The 16,485-nt window shown below is 36.0% G+C and overlaps 1 protein-coding gene across 1 annotated transcript; it reads left to right on the plus strand.

Moving 5' to 3' along the window:
* The first annotated feature begins 871 nt into the window (after positions 1 to 871).
* LOC134844479 (T-cell immunomodulatory protein-like) lies at positions 872 to 8,782 on the plus strand. The gene is made up of 3 exons (XM_063861182.1): positions 872 to 1,423; positions 3,992 to 4,853; positions 7,540 to 8,782. The coding sequence occupies exons 1-3, from the start codon at positions 892 to 894 to the stop codon at positions 7,964 to 7,966; spliced, it is 1,821 nt and encodes a 606-aa protein (XP_063717252.1). The 5' UTR covers positions 872 to 891; the 3' UTR covers positions 7,967 to 8,782.
* Positions 8,783 to 16,485: the final 7,703 nt, after the last annotated feature.

Genomic DNA, 16,485 nt, shown 5'->3' on the forward strand with positions numbered 1-16,485 from the left:
ATTTTTTTTTTCTGATTGGCTTGTCTACTTTGTGACCTGTCTTCTTTTTGCTATGTAACAAAAAATTGACGGTCGTGAAATAGAGCCAAGGACACTGAAGGAGTTGAATAGTTATTTGTGGACGTTTATTGCTGTGAAATGTATGATGCCTGAGTCCCTGGAAAAAACAAGATATCGTCATCCAGCTCGTCAAAATCGCAAACAAACAAATGAAAAAGCTCTTTTAGAAGAATTTAATGTGCATAATTTTTTTCAGGCTTAGGAACACATTCATATTATAGAGATACAGATATCTGGCTGTTCACTTCCAATTGAAAGATTCACTTACCGAAAGTTACAATAGATTCTGAATGATGTAAAATGTTTCCTTGAATTGAAGGCAATGATTTTTCTGAACTGTTAATTATAGTGCTGAAGTGCAAAGTAGCTCTACCGTATTTGAAGTAGGTACAACTGAGTATATTGGTTGAGCCAGTATTTGTTGCTAACTTAATTATTTGTCTTCGTTTTGTTTTTAATTTGAATTACCATTTTCGTATTTGAACTTAAGAGCCACTTTTTTAAAAGCGTTTCTGGGTTATGCGTTGATTTTAATTATTGTTTGAGTTAGTCAAAAGTGGCTTCATTTGTCATGATCTATTGTCATTAAATAGATTAATGTTTCTATAAACGAAGTTTTTTGCAGCTGTCTTTTTTTATTAAGCCAATAGGCATACAGACTCATTGTCTAAGGATGATAGCCCAATGTTTTATTTTGCTTAAATTTTAGGTTTGCCTTTGAAGCTTTTAGACTAGTTGTAAAAAGTTTTCCATTTGATTGTCTAGACAAATTTTTGTTTTGATTGTCATCTCAGTCGCTCATTTCAGATCTCAGGAAATGATTAGGAAAAAATGACAACCACTCAAAACTTTTTGTTGCTTTTGACCATAGCCAGTTTTCACAGCGTGACAAAGGCTAGTTTTATTTCATCGAATACGAAAGGTCTTCTAGCAGCGCTAGGTGATTTCAACAACGACAAATACACTGACATAGTTTCGATTGATAAAAATGGAACTGCTTCAATCTGGTTCTACAAGAAGAAAGACAGCGATGGATCCCGCGTCTCTCGTGACTCGATTATGAAATTGTCGCTAAAAACAGACGAACAGGCGGTCGGTGCAATTCCTGGTGATTTCAACGCCGATAATACCCTTGACCTGGCAGTTCTGGTTGAAAATACAAAAGATGATCGGATGTATGAACTGAAAATGTTCTACCATGATGTCCAGAACTCAAAAGAACTGGAAGCTTTCTCATACGGCAACGGTTCATCGCCGATTGTTTTCAATGGCCAGCCTCTGGTTTTGGACGTGAATGGAGACCAGGTTCCGGATTTCTTAGGCAATGTGGAAGGCGGCTTTAATTTAGTTCATACCATTGACGGTAAGTGTAATATGCTTACTGCCAGATTTTCTGTACGCCAAGCGTTAATGATTTTAATTGTTTGTTATTGTTTTGGCAAAGGGAAAAAGAAATCTCGGTTGCCGTTTTTTTTACCATTGCGATGAGTAATGGTGTTGTCACCGGTTACTAGACTTTTTTCACGAAAATAACTTTGTTACATAATTCGCTCGTGAAAATGTTAGACGTCTTTTACTTGCTTTAGTATAAATTCAAAATGAAGGAAAACTTTAAGCGCAGTCGTAATACGCATGCTTGAGACGACAAAGACCGGGCATTTGATTCCAGCTGGGCACTTTTTTTGTAAACTGAAAATGTTCGGCTATTTTAGACTATCGTCTGTCTGCTTAATTTTGTCGGCTTAGTTTCCACATGAGGGACTTTTTTGAACGTTCGGTTTCTTTCTAGCATTCCGAAGGCTCCTTTTTACACTAGCCAGCAGCGTAGTGTATTAGTACAAACCTTTTTTTTCTAATCTAACCCGCAAGTAAAACTTATTTTTGTGCCTTTTTGCTATAATCACGATCTGTAGCCTTGGAGTTTTCATAGCATCTGTTCTCTGCTTTATTTGTGGCTAGTGTTTGTGATTTATTAAGCGTCCATTGCAGAGTGGTTAGTGCTTGAGGCTCATTTTCTTCAGGTTGGAGTAGGGCGCAGATCGAAACCGAGACGTAGTCGAATTTTTACTAATTCGATGCTTATTTATACTTTTTCTTATTGCAATTTATAAAGCTGCGTTTTGCCGTGTTCTCGCTAGTGGTTGCGAAGTGAAGCTTCGCCTCTGTGTAATTTTTGTAAATGGTGCAGGTATTTTTTTCAAGGATTTATTAGGCGATTTTAAAAAAATTTTGGACGAAAAATGGTTTTTTGAAGGTGTTTTTTAAAGAGTCGATAAACGTAGTTCAAACGTGGGTCGTGATGATTTTTTTAAATTAATTATCGAAGTTCCCAGCGAAATAAAAATTTAACCTATTGATGCGGTTTTCTCAATTGGCTTAATTTAATCACGAAAGTGTCGATCATAAATTGTTCTTGAAGTTCAAGAAGCTTCAGGGCCATGTATTTTTCTTGAAAATTCGAAGATTGAGATTTTTTCAAAAAACAAGTCAGCATGTTTCTGTACACGTTCGTTCATTGACTTTTTCCAAATATCTCTTGGCTTTATTTTAATTATGTGCTTTGTCTTTTGTCTATGGGCTATTAATCATCGTCTTTCATTTTTGTATCGCAAGGGTTGCGATGCTCATCTATTTGTATAGCAAGTGTCCATATTTCCCCTCATCTAAGTCTATTGTTTGTGTGTGGTTTGACCAGATAAACTCAAAAGAATTCTAGAACTCGAACATGGAGGTTGAGCGGAGCTTTTCACCACTTGCGATACCTTGTAGAAATAGCATTGCAAGCTAGTAGACAGGAAAGAAAATGATAGCCGTTAAGTCCAAAAACATATACCAAATTGAAAAAAAAACTACAGTATAAAGCTTCAAATGGTTGCCTGGAAAGATCCTCTGTTTGCAGAAAGCTCGTCGCGAAACACAATCAACGGCCGTTTAATGAAAATACAAAAACATGTATCGAGCACAAAAATTATGTTCCTTGAAATGACTCAAAAGCCATTAAGCCGCTATAATATAAGCCGAAATCATCTGGGCAGAATAAAATTTTCAAGTGAACCAAAAAAGAGATTATACGAAATCGAGGTTGGTACAATTATAAACAAGAAAAGTAAATTAAAAAACTAAAATGAGGTAAAATGTAAAGTTCGTACAGCAAGACAATCAAATTCTACGATGTAGCAACTAAGCCGACAAAACATGAGCAGTCAAATAATAAGCCGACATTTTTTAAACGGAATTTCAGCTTCGAACATAAGACCGTTGACATCCCAGGCATATTAGTTACTCCAGGCCATGTGTGCCGGAGACACAAAAAATAATTGAATTCATTATGAACTGAACATAAGTTAACCATTTTTAGTTTTGACCATTCTGTGAACGAAGTTATATACGGGAAAAAAGTCTTGTACCTCGATTGCTATACTCGTGCGGATCGCAAGGGCAATAAGAGTTTTAACTGACTGTAGTTGTCTTGGCATAAATAATAATATCAAAAAATATACAATAATTTTTAAACAAAAAAACTTCAGAAAAAATCAGGTTTTTTTGAACCATTTTGCGACCGGGAGATGTAAGTGTTGTGACTTTTGGGGCAGGATTTTGACACCGCTTAAATCATAATATAGCGGGTTAGTGGCCGAAGGCAAAAATTTAGCGAATTCATCAGCGTGACTTAAGCTCCCGTCATGATATTTAATTAAACAAGAGGACTTTTTGGCATCAATAGCAGAAAAGAGATTTTCGTATTTGCGATCAGCGACCGTAGATAAATCCCACTCTGCGGCTGTTTCAATCGTCAGACGGCGAGTGATTCTGGCCAAAGATCTCACAGATCCAACCCTGCACTACACGGCCCTTTCTTGAATACGAAAAAGCGAGTTTAAAGTTAAGCAGGATCGATGTAATCGAGTCGATAAAATTGTTAGTTTTTTAGTGGGAAATATCAAAGCATATCAACCAAGTCCTTTCAAAGACAAGAGTGGAAACGTCATCTCAGGAAAGTACAACCAAAACTGTGGACACTCATTTGCCCATGTTGTGGGAGACGATCAACCTGATATTATTCTGTGCTCCGAAACAACACTTGAAATATTCGAGGGAGACCGAGGACAGTACGAGAGCAGAGCAGAAATCCCCTTTCCAGAAGGCAAGTCAGTCCATGGAACTCCTATCGTGGTTGATGTTGATTTAGACGGTAAACAGGAGATTGTGCTCCCAGTATGTACTGACGATAAATGCGAAGAGTCTGAAATTTATTACTATGATGTAGAAGAGGTCAGTGGTAACTATTCTGAGAACAACTGGAAACTTTTTCACTCTTTCAAACCAGAGTCCAAGAGCTTCATGCTCCAAGGAGTGGGAGATACAAAAATAGTGACGAATAATTTGATTCTGAAAGCGGGGGATGTTGATTTCGATGGGTATCCTGACTTTCTGGTAGTCTTGAAGTCGTCCGATAAACCGAAGCTGTTCTTGCTCCAAAATATAAAATGTGTCGGGAAAGATGAGTGCAACGGGGCCAGAGGACTTTTCACGCGGGATCTCAATTTAGGAGATGTCGAGACGGCTACGTTCTTTGACTATAAGGAAGATGGAGGGAATAATTTGATCTACTCGTACTACAAAAATGGAGAGTACTTTATGGAGAATAAAGATATAAGTGACAAGGGGGATTCTGCGTTTTTGAAGGTCATGGTTATCGGAGGCCATTGTGGACCAGGAGGAAGTGGAGCCGAGGATTGTAAATTTGGAGAAGATGTGAACTACGGGGCTAATTTGCCCGGACCAACTATCAGGTAATTTTTACAGTTTAAACAAAAGTTATGATTTTATTAAGAGTAATGAACGTAGTTCAGACTCTTATATAGGCCGTGATGTTTTTTTCATTTTTTATTCTTGTGAGCTTTAGTGAGCGTAGTGTATTATTACGAACCTTTTTTTTCTTACCTGTCCCAAACATAAGTGCCTCTCTTAGTGGCACCTTTGTGGCTTTTTGATAGCATGTGCTTTGACATTCGATTAGCAATAAGTTAAGACAGTTGATGTTTTTTTAATAAATCAAAGGAACCAAAAAAGCTATTTCTTCGAACAACAGTAAACTGAGAAAAACTCGATTTCAGAATTTTTTTACTCAATATATCAGGCAATTTTTTAAAATGCATAATTTATACATAATGTGGATTTCCAATTTATTAAATGAAAAGTTAGCGTGATATGCCTTCAGTTTGTTGTATTCCAAAATATTACATGCAAAATTGTGTCTATTCGTATATGGCGCCTTTTTTGTTGCATCGCATTGGCAATTTATCAGCATATGTAGCTTCTTTGTTTGTGACTAGTGTTTGCCGGTTGCTAAGCGTTCGTGGTCGAGAGGGCTGGGCTTGAGACTCCAAATCTTGAGTTCGCAGGTTCGAATCCGATAAGCAAACTTCTACTAATTCGACGCTCTTTTCTTTTTTGCTTATTTCACTTTACGAAACTGCTTTTTTGTCGTGTTCTCGCTAGTGTTAGCGAAGCGCAGCTTCGACTCTGTATTAGAAAAAGTCTTAAAATTTGTTCAGGCTCAAATTTACTTTTTCGCTGTCTTTCGTTTGATATTTCTTTTCAAATTCAGTTCATCTCCTTTGTCAAAAGGAAGGCAAATCACACTATCGAACAGCTAAATTCTAATATCTACGAAAAACGTGATCGAAGTTTCTCTTCGAAAATGGAGTTTAATGATCAGATTTCCTATCTAAATAAAAGTTTAACCTTTTGATGCAGTTTTCTCAATTGTGTTAATTTTATTTTAAAAGGGGTCAAACATGGTGCTCGTGAAATTTAAGGGCATATTTCTTCCCGTTAAATTTCGCAAATTGAAGTTTTTTTTCTAAAACAAGTTAGTATTCTTTTCTGTTTCTTTGCGTTCATTAATCTTTTCCAACTGTCAGATAGCTATGTTTTACTAAAAAAAAATTTTGATCAACAGGTGTCTGCTCAAAGACAGTAGGCTTTTTTTCGGCTTCGTCAGTTTTGTTCTGCTGCTTAAATAATATTCGACTTTCTTTCTTGGTAGGTTTGCCTAGAATGCATTTTTATCGAGACATGCGAAAGTTCTTGCAGACCCTGTATTTTTTCAACGTTTTTCATTTTCGACATGATTTTTTCTATGGTTCCATTGTATCGCAAGTGATGCGGAGCTCCGCTTCGCCTCTATATAAACAATTGTTTTTGTGCTATTATACGAGGCCGTTTTTTCTATTCATAGTCGTATGGTTCATTGGAAAATATCCTTGTAATGTTCATGTTTTGGTATCCCAATTATAGTTCCTTTTGCGATAAATTTTGTTTTTATCTTTAATATATTGAAGTTGTGAGTTTTCAATTTTTTTCATTAAAAATGCACCTTATTGATAAATTGTGAAGCAATTTTTCAGTATCCAACAAAGCTGCTCGGATCAGGGAAAGTACTTGAATCTTCCGTCGGCACTTTGATGTAAAAGAAATTGATAAAATGTTTTTTTTTTCGAAAATTTTCTCACCGCACGCAAGTATTGGCAGTTTGCCAACATCTATTCTCCTATTTATAAGTGACTACTGTTTGGATTCTCTAAGCGTCAGTTACACAGTTGTGTAGGGCTGTCGATTGAAACATTGGATGACTGAGGAATAAGGTTCGATTTCCGTACAGGTCATTTTTCAAAACTCTTTACCATTTTTTCTGGCTTTTTTCTCTTATGGCCTTTTCACAGCTACTTCTGCTTTGAAAGCGTTTTTGATCTTGCGCATACAAAAGACAGCTTTGTGCAGTTTTTGACTGAGACACCTCAATTTAATTCGGGATGATTTCTCGGCCGGATTAGTTTGCCGCGCATGCTGCGCGTTGATGGAAATTGAACATTTTGCTCGCAGTATATTAAGTTTGGCAATTTTCAGACCGCCTTAACTTTGTAAAAATTGGTCGCAAGACGCCATTGCCTAGCAGTAAAAACAAGTGACTCTTGACTGGGAGACCTGCGCTTCAATCCCGTAGTCCGAGAGGTTTTTGAATGTCGAAGTTGGTTTTCTTTGACGGCCGATTAAGTAGGCGTGATTCAAGAATATTACAAACGCTATGGCTAATTGGTAAAGGCAATCATTTCTTGTTTGTGCGTTATGTGTCAATGAACGAAGTGAAGACGCTTATTTAACTCATGTGCTTTGGTGGCATAATATGTCTCATAGCATCTGTTCTATTTGCTTTATTGATGGCTAATGTTGTCTTCTCGCCAAGCGACCATGGTGTAGATGCTAGGTGATATTCTTAAGCTGCAGGTCGGCTTTATATTCCGGCACAAGTTTTTTTTAGCAAAAATTTTTTTAAGTAGTGTTTTTTTTTAATTTCAATATTCCTTGTCTTTTAGATTTTTTTTTGAGATTTTCTTGCTTGTGTTTGCGGAGTGTGTAAAATAGTGTGGGTTCGGGTATTTTCTGAATAATAAAATCAATTTTTATTTCTAATAGGTACGAAACCCATGGATCTGATGGCAAGTCTCGTAAATCAGTGTGGACTCAACTATCTCAATCAACCCATCAAGCCCTCCAGTCGCCTTCAGTCATTTTTGGACTGGGACAAGTTCCCAACTTCGTTGAAAAACTAACTATAACACTAGCCACCAGAGAGGGAGGGAAAGTGGCGGAAGCGTCGATGGAAAACGTGATTCCTAACTCACAGCTCATTTTGATTCCATATCCTCCAGACAAGCCTTCGAAATGGACGTTCCAGTTGCTGCTCACTCCCAGTGACATCATCTGGAAGTTCGCAATTGCCTTGTTCAGTGTGGTTGTGGTGCTTGGCATAATTGTTCTCATACTGCAGTATCAAGAGAAACGAGAAGACGATGCAGAAAAACGCGAAGAGGCGCATAAGTTCCACTTTGACGCCATGTGAAAAATGATGACAAGGACTCAGTTTATATTTAGGTCTACTGCTTTTTTTCTGCTTAAGTTGTAGCAGGGCAATGAATAGTGAATAGGAGTTGCATAAATTTGAAAACAATAACCGATAGCTGTGCAAACTTGCAGGGCACCGAATATTTTGATCACTTCTGTAAAAAATTCGGACGAAAAAAAAATTAAGACGTTTTTGTGCGATTTCATTTCTTAACACTTCGTAAATGCGCCAATTGGCTGTTTTATTTGGTACCTGCGTTATAGCGTTGAAAGAAAAGCAACCACACAAAAATCTTACCTTCGGTACACGTGTTAATGGTCTTGGCAGGGCGACCATTCGTAACAGGCGACGATTCGTAAGAAGCGACAATTGGTAACAAGGCATTGGCAAGTAGAAAGTAGAGTACGCTTGCTCCGCTGCGCTTTTATCCAGCAAGAGGAAAACTGCGCGTGAATCAGTGATCATCGGTATATCTTCTGTTACGAGTTATCGATTGTAACGAATTGTCGCCTGCCACGAATTTTCCACTCACGAACGGTCTTGTGGTTATTTTAATTATACGAACCAAAATATTTTTTGAAGAGGGTTGTGCGCTCGGCGTGTTCCACGTTTTGCAAGATAAACTTAGCAGTGGGCCTTGAATAGCTTGTGTTGAATTGGTGCTTGGATCAATCGAATTTATTAAAATAACTGCTGTTTTTCTGGGAACTATTAGTATGTATATCATAGCGTTTTAAATTCTCTCGAAATCATAATGTTAAGCATGTACATACAGTTGAAGTTAGTTTAATAAAAAAAATCTTAATCTTGTTATTTTCATCAGAAGAAAAGGGCAAGAACTACAAAAAGCAAAAAATATATATGAAGCTGTTTTTAATATTAACCCTTGCGAGAGGAAGTCTCATCTAATTCCCCGATGAGAATACTTTTTCCCATAATAAGCTTTCCGTCAATTGAACTTGCTTAATTATTGAACCTTCAGACACCTTCCCACTTGGTCTATAGGTAACGCGATTGCCTCTGTACCCTTTGGTTTAGGGTTCAAGTCACCACTTGGAGCTTGTTTTTTTTTTCAGTATGTACAGGAGTTAATCAACAACACTTGTAACTACGATGAAAATTGCGCACAACAAAATCCATGTAGCAACTAAGCTGACAAAACACGTGTTTTGTCAGCTTAGTTGCCACATCATGGATTTTGCTGTGAGCAATTTTGATTTTAGATTTCTCTGAGAAGTTAAATATCAATTTTTCTCAAATCGGATTTGTGCTAATCAGAAAAGAGTCCAGTTTTTCTAACTTGGGACAATTTCAAAAAGGTTTAACCGTAAATTGGTTTAGAAAGTCAGAGCTTTATCTTGAAATTTTTTCAAAAATTCAAAAATGTTCATCAGTAAGTTTCGGCTTATATTATTCCGGCTTATTGGCCTTATATTGCGTCCTTTAATAAGCAAAAAAAATTGTTTACGTGTGTGTGTGTAATGAAGGGGATGGGACTTTAAACGTTTTTAGCAGTCTGTAAGTCTTTTTTTTTTAATTTCGTTTTTTCTTTTTTCTTCTCGCCTTAATGAGTTTTGGCATATTTTATATCGTCTTATAGTTGGAAAATTGTCTTCTGAATTTCTTTTTTTGCTTTTTCGTTTTTTTCTCGGTTCAAATGATTACGTTTTTTTTGTTTTGTCGGCTTAGTTAACTGATTGTGTATGGTTTTAAGGATAGAAATTAGTTATTATTAGTCAAACAATTCAGGTCGGTTGTAATATAAAAAATCGAACTAAAGTTTTTATGACAACAATTTTAAAGGTAATTTTTTCAGCTTTTTTGAGTCAATTTTTCTGTATGTTTCCTTGTAAAATGAAGGTAGCAAATTGTTACTCGAGGACGAGTGCTTATAGTAGCGCTTTTTAATATCTGCTAATTCATTCAGCACTTTTGAAAGGCCATAAGTTTCATAACTAGAGAATTTTATTGCTCTCGGCCAAAAAGTCAGAAAACTTAAATTCGTGTTTTATTTTCAAACAAATTTTAAAAACTCTAAGAAACTGTTTTTTCGAAATATTTTATTAGATAAATCTCTGGGTTTTGCCATTAAAAACCTTCACCTGCAATTTTTTTTAATTTTAAGAATCGTTCGTGCTTGCTTTTTGAAGAAGTACTGCATTTTGAGCAAACGATCAATATTTCTTTTTGAAAAAGTCGATGAACGCAGTGAAGACTCTTATATTGGTCTTGGTGTTTACCAGTGAAAAGCCTTAGTCTTGAAACGTGTTCGCGCTCAAGTTATTTTTCGCGGTTTGATTTGTGATTTTTGTTCATTTTATTTGTTAAAAGGAAAGCAAACTCCACTAGCAATCAGCGAAAGTGTAAAGATGACGAAAAATATGATCGACTTCTAATTTCGAAAGTTAATTTTCAGTTTCAGAATTCCCAGCGAAATAATTTTTTTTACCTATGTAACCAGTTTCTCAAATTGAGATGATTTGGTCCAGAACGTGTCAATCTTAATTTTTTTTATTGAAATTTAAAGAGCAATTTATATTTTTACTTTGAAATAACATATCAGGTTTGTTTTCTGTTTCCTTGAATTTATTGACTCTTTTTCAATTGTCTGTTGGCTTTGTTTTTTCTTTGTGATGAATGTTGTTCAGACTTTAATATAGGTCGCGATGATTTTTTTGCGTTTTTTTTCAGGAAAAGTCTCGAAGTTTGTTCAGGCTCAAATTTGATCGCGGTTTGACTGATTTCTGCTTAAGTTAGCTCATTTCCATAATTGAGCTTGCCTTCCTTTTAACAAAGGAAATGAAATTTTTGAGCCTGAACAAACTTCAAGACTTTTCCTGAAAAAAATTGGACAAACAGAAGGCAAATTCGACTAGAATGTTAAAAGGAAAGCAAACTCAACAATCTAGCAGCGAAAGTATAAAGGTAAGGAATAATAAATTGTCTTCTACTTTCGAAAGTGAAACTTAATTATCGAATTTGCCAGCGAAATAAAAATTTTACCTATTTTCCAGTTTTCTCAAATTGGGTTGATTTTATCACAAAAGTGGTAATCATAAATTTTTCTAAAACTTCAAGTGTCTTTAAGGCATCTATTCTCTGAAATTTGAGATTTTTTTCAAAAAATAGGTCTGTATTTTTTCTGTTTATTACTTCGTTCATTGACTCTTTTTCCAACTGTCTGTTGCCTATGCTTTTAAATTTCGGAATCTTGAATCATCAAGCTCACTTTTTACCTGCAGTTATGCTATGAGAGCGTGTAATTTGCCTATCATGTATAAGTGAATTTGAGGGGATTTCATGAGAAATCAACGGTCTTCTTAGTAATCCTCGTTTTTCAAATTTTTCTAAATTTGAACTTTATGTGACATATTAGTCGTATTATAGAAACTTGTCTTCGATAGAAAGTTAAATAACGCCTAAATACTGTGCCTAAATAACGCTACAACAAATCGCTACTACAACGAAAAAAAATTGTTAAAAGATGCATTTGCATAAGATAATGAAATTTTTATACTAAAATTACACCAAAACTATATCATGCAGAAGGGGATTCTTAAGTAGGTCCGTCCAAAAGAGAGAGGGAAATTGTTGCGAAGATCCGGCATCAAAATCGGATCCTCAAACGTATTAATGTGAGTGTCAGCAATTTTCAGACTATCTCATGAAGTAAAAAAAAAAACCCGCGCGACCTAAATATTTGTAGATTTATTCAACAATCAGTTTTCTAGACGCTAGAGTTTTGGATCCCAATTCGAGATTGTAAAGGCTTAATTGTGATTCTACATACAATAGCCTGTAGTAGCTGTTGTCAGATAAGTAACTCAAGTTGCCCGAAGAATAAATTTAACATAATTAAGTAGTTCGAAATCTGTAATTTATGGAGCAACAGTTCATGCTCCCTTTCCCCTAAATGACCAAGTGTAGAAGCTCCACTATTCGATTTTTAGTTTTGAAAACCAAATATCTACTAAATATTTGTTTCAAATCATTTCCTTCGATTAACTTGCAAAGTTTTTACGTGGAATTGAACTCGTTTGGCATATGAATCAAATAAAAAATCTTTCTCTCAAGTTGTGAATTTGATCATGTTTTTTTTCGCTAAATTTATCTTCTGAAAAGTGAGTGTTTTCTCGCATTTGAAATGATTTTCTGAAGGGATGGGAAACTGGGGTAGTATCATTGATCGTAACTTACAATCCGTATGCCGTATCGGCTACATAAGTAAAAAAAGAAAGAAGATTTTTACAAATGAATATAAGAAAACAAAAACTACATTTCCTAAGGGTTTGAACGATTCACGACAGGGCGATCCTTAAAAGATTGTTTGTAGGGCTGTTCCGCTCAAACACCTGTGAGGACGCGAACAGTCAGAAATGGAAGTGCGTTTTCATTTATTTGAAAGAAAATTCGAAACCTTTTAAATCAAATTAACAGCAAATCAATCCAAGTGAAAAAGTGAAGTTTTGAGACTTTGAGGTGCAATCTTGAGGTTTTTTTGCGTTGATCGTAGTTTTATCCATTTGCTTAGTGCGCATAAAATGAAACAGAGTCATAAGGTCGAAATCATACCGAATCAATGAAGATTGATTGCGCAGAATATAACATAATTAATAATATGATTATTACGATTTCGCGGCAATCAGCTGGTGATAGCTTTTGAAATTTTACCAATAATAATCACGGCAATCGCCATATAGGCACGCATAGCCCAAGTGCAGTCTATTAATATCCACGTTTGCTAACTTACAGGTTTGTTTCATCGTTATTTGTGAATTCAAATATGAAGCGCAAGAACGACAGAAAATAAAATAGTGAAAAAATTGTTTGCTCCTGCGTCAGAAAACTGCTAATTGTTTTGATGATTCCGCGCTGACGGAAAGAACCAGTTGCGTTAGTTTCAAATGTTTTCAATTTTCTGGTATAAGCTTTTTAGATTTTCTAATATCTGTTGCCTCAAAATCAGGTATGGTTAATTTTAGACGCCGGTTCAAATAGTTTTTTCAATTATTTTTAATTGTAACGAGATAGATAACCAAATTCATCGATTTTCTAACGACTTCATGTAAGCCAAAAAGTTCAAGCTTTTGTGCTGTGTATGGGGATTTTTCAGCACCTAAAACATCTTAATGATGGGTTTATTGAGTGGTAAAAAAGCCTTGAAAAATAAATTGTTCTATTTATGATCCAGCTACATCGTTTCATCCAAATTATGCGGAATTTTTATTACTATTATCTCTAGTTGCAGAAAAAACGACAAAAATGAAGACATCATTTGTTTGCTAGAATTCAAAAAGTTGCATTTTCTTTGGCCTGTGGCTTACAAGACATCAAACTTTGAGTACTAAACTGTAATCATAAGCAGACTTTTTGACGGATTAACTACCCCACTGGAATATCACAAGCTTTGAGGAATTGGTTCATAAACCGTGATTTTAGATACTTAATCCATCAATCAGTCTGCTCGATTATGTTGAACGTAAGTAACAAATTTTTCAGATGCTAGCTGAGACATAGATCGAAGAAGTCGTTAAAGCAAATTTGTCCTGTTTTTCAAAACGGGCTTCCTTCCGAAGAATAAATTTATCTGAAAGCACACAAAAACTTACTCAGAAACAGCAGCCCTTAATTTTTTTGTTCTATCTTTTTTTTAAACTTTAATTGCTTATGTTTTATTTCGAGACTTTCCAACAGCTTTTTAATTGAAAACTCAATTTCTATCAAGTCAGATGGTGATCTACTGATATGACCCTTGAATGTGAAAGTTTCAGGTCAGAATCATTGATGAAGTGATTGGAAGTTCCAGTCTATAAGGTTCCACTCGTGAATAAGGTTTCTAAAAGCATAATTTTTCTGAAATTTTTAAATGAACTGAGTAAGTACAATCTCAAGTTGATAGTTTTCAAGGCTTACTTTTGTAGTTTGCTTCTTTGCGTAGGTTTTATCGCAGCTCGCAGAAAAACTTGTAAACAGACTGGCAGGCTAAAAAGCAGAAAGATTTTCCATTATACAAATTAGCAAGCATAAAGCCAGTTGTAAGCAACTGGTTTTTAAATATCCTTAACACTTACCCAATTTTAATAGTAAAAATTAACACAACGTTAACTTAACAATTCACCCAACTCCAATCAGTTGAGACTGAATGTGCAATATTTTATTCCGACTTCCGAAGAAAAAGCCGAATATCTATGCTTGGTGTGGTTTTTTCAGTTATTTTTTCTAACGAGATATAACCAAGTTCATCGATTTTCTAACGAATTCACGAAAACCAAAAAGTTCAAGCTTTTGTGCTGTCAATTTTCGACTTCTTAACGAAGCGTTTTTGACGGAGTATTTTTATAGCAGCTGAAAGATATTGTTGTTTGAGCTCAAATCTAAAAAGATATTCTACCTGTGATTATTTTTCGTAAAGTAACGGGGGTTTGAAAATTGCTAATTTGGCCAATATTGGACAATTAACGCGCGATATATTGCGTTCTAGGACCACGCAGAATTTTGCGTTCCAAATTGAATTGAAGTCAGCAATTTAATGCCACTAAAACAATACGAGACGCTAAACACACTCTCAGTACTTCACATAGCGTTATTTAGTCCTATATTCAACAAAAAATACTTTCTAATTGGCCTTAAGTGCAGTGGGAACATTCAGGGCTTCGCCATGATATACGAGCAGTCTTGTTTAGTATTAAAAACGATAGCGGGGGCTGTGAAAGTAACACGAAAAACTCCAACTACAGAAGTTTCGGCTGTGAATTTCAAATGCTAAAGAAAAATCGAAACTTTAAAGTATACAAACATATTTAAACATGTTAACATATTAAATTGGTCTGAACTTTCTCATTTTTTTCAGACTGTAGTTGAGGGTCCAGAAGTGCTGCCTACCAGTGGTGGACTCGGCGGTTGGTCAAACAGCTTCAAATTGCACTTGTTCTATCCTCCCCCTCCCCATTTTGGGAGCGCAAAAAGCTTACTCGGACTGGGTTTTTGGTTACGGAGTTTCCTTGGTCGGTCGGGTTTTAACCCTAATACTTTTTCGCGCCGGCATAAAACCCAACCGCAAATGTTATGCCTGCTCCCCGTGTAATCGCGAAGTCATCCGGTTCCAAGCAAGCGTGTGGTGCCACATTTGTGGATGAGCTCATTTAAAATGCGTCGGTTTAAACATGTTGAGTCATCATCACAGAGTTTTTTTGTCCCACTTGTTCAGTCAATTATCTGCATCTTTTCCCTCCTGATAAACTCAGCAACTCGCTCCCGACCAACCTCTATCCCTTCTTTAACAACACTCTGCCCAGTAAATAACGCCGCCTCGATTTTAAACACCGACACTATTAGTTCAATTATCTGCCACAAACTTCCTTTAACCAAGCAAATCCACTCTCTCCGTTAACAAAGACCCTGAATCTTCTGCAAAAAAACTGTGATTGAATCTTTGGTGAAGCACCTGAAAAAGCAGCCCTAATGTGCGAGTACTAGATTGACATTGCCGTTTTTTCAAGAAACTTAACTTACTTCGAAAAACCGCTCTCCCTAATTAGGCCCTAATTAGGTTTTTCAGATTAAGTGTCGTTTCTTGAAAAAACGCAATATGAATGTGGTACTCGCACTTATCTTAGGAAAGAGCGAGCGCGAGAGGGAGGAGGTCTACTAGCTGCAATTCTTAATTGTCCTCTCTACGATGAAATTGAAATAGTGGAAGACAAAATTCTAGAGGCCCAACGCATTAATAAGAAGGTCAAGAATCAGAATAGTTGAATCAAGAATTTTGATGTTACTCCCCATAGTAGCTGTCCTAAAGACTATAAAGCAACCATTACAACACTCTTCTCTGAAGAGAATAGCATTGTATTAGGCGATGCAAACGCTGGTTCCCCACTTTGGTGCTCCTATCATACCAGAGTAACGACGCTAGGCTAAGCTTGGAGCAGATCTTATTCAGTTCTCATTCATCCCACTAAATTATCACCACAAAACTCGACTGACCAGATGGTAGAAGCTCATCAGCTCTACTTGGCAAACAGTTCTTACTTTGGGCTCAGACCACCGGCAAACTTTACTAAAACTCACCATTGCCGAGGATATCTCTCTTACGCCTCATAAATTTTTTTATAGGTTTTAAAAAATGGATTGGAAAAGTTCAAAAAAATGAAGATAATTTTGTAAAGAAACCTTTTCAGCATAATATCATTGACGCTGAGCGGGTTCTGTGTGATAAGACACTTTCTGCATACCGTCGCCTTAATCTTGTAGCTTTTAGCATGTAGCACATTTCATGTAGTATGCTTTTTCTGTACAACGAACGAAATTGAGAACACAAACAGCATTAAAACTCAAATAGTAACCAAACTAAAAGCTTTGAAACTCAGCTGAGCCAATTAAAATGATGAAACCGTTAAAAGCTTTAGAGCCAGATGGTCTATGCACGGGTCATCTAAATTGAATTGGCCCGGTAACTATCATTTTTAGCACATCTTTTTAACCGCTCTCTATCTCTTGACATCATACCTCAAATATTG

The sequence above is a fragment of the Symsagittifera roscoffensis genome, chromosome 4, assembly GCF_963678635.1.
Source record: "Symsagittifera roscoffensis chromosome 4, txSymRosc1.1, whole genome shotgun sequence".
Taxonomy (NCBI): Eukaryota; Metazoa; Xenacoelomorpha; order Acoela; family Convolutidae; genus Symsagittifera; species Symsagittifera roscoffensis.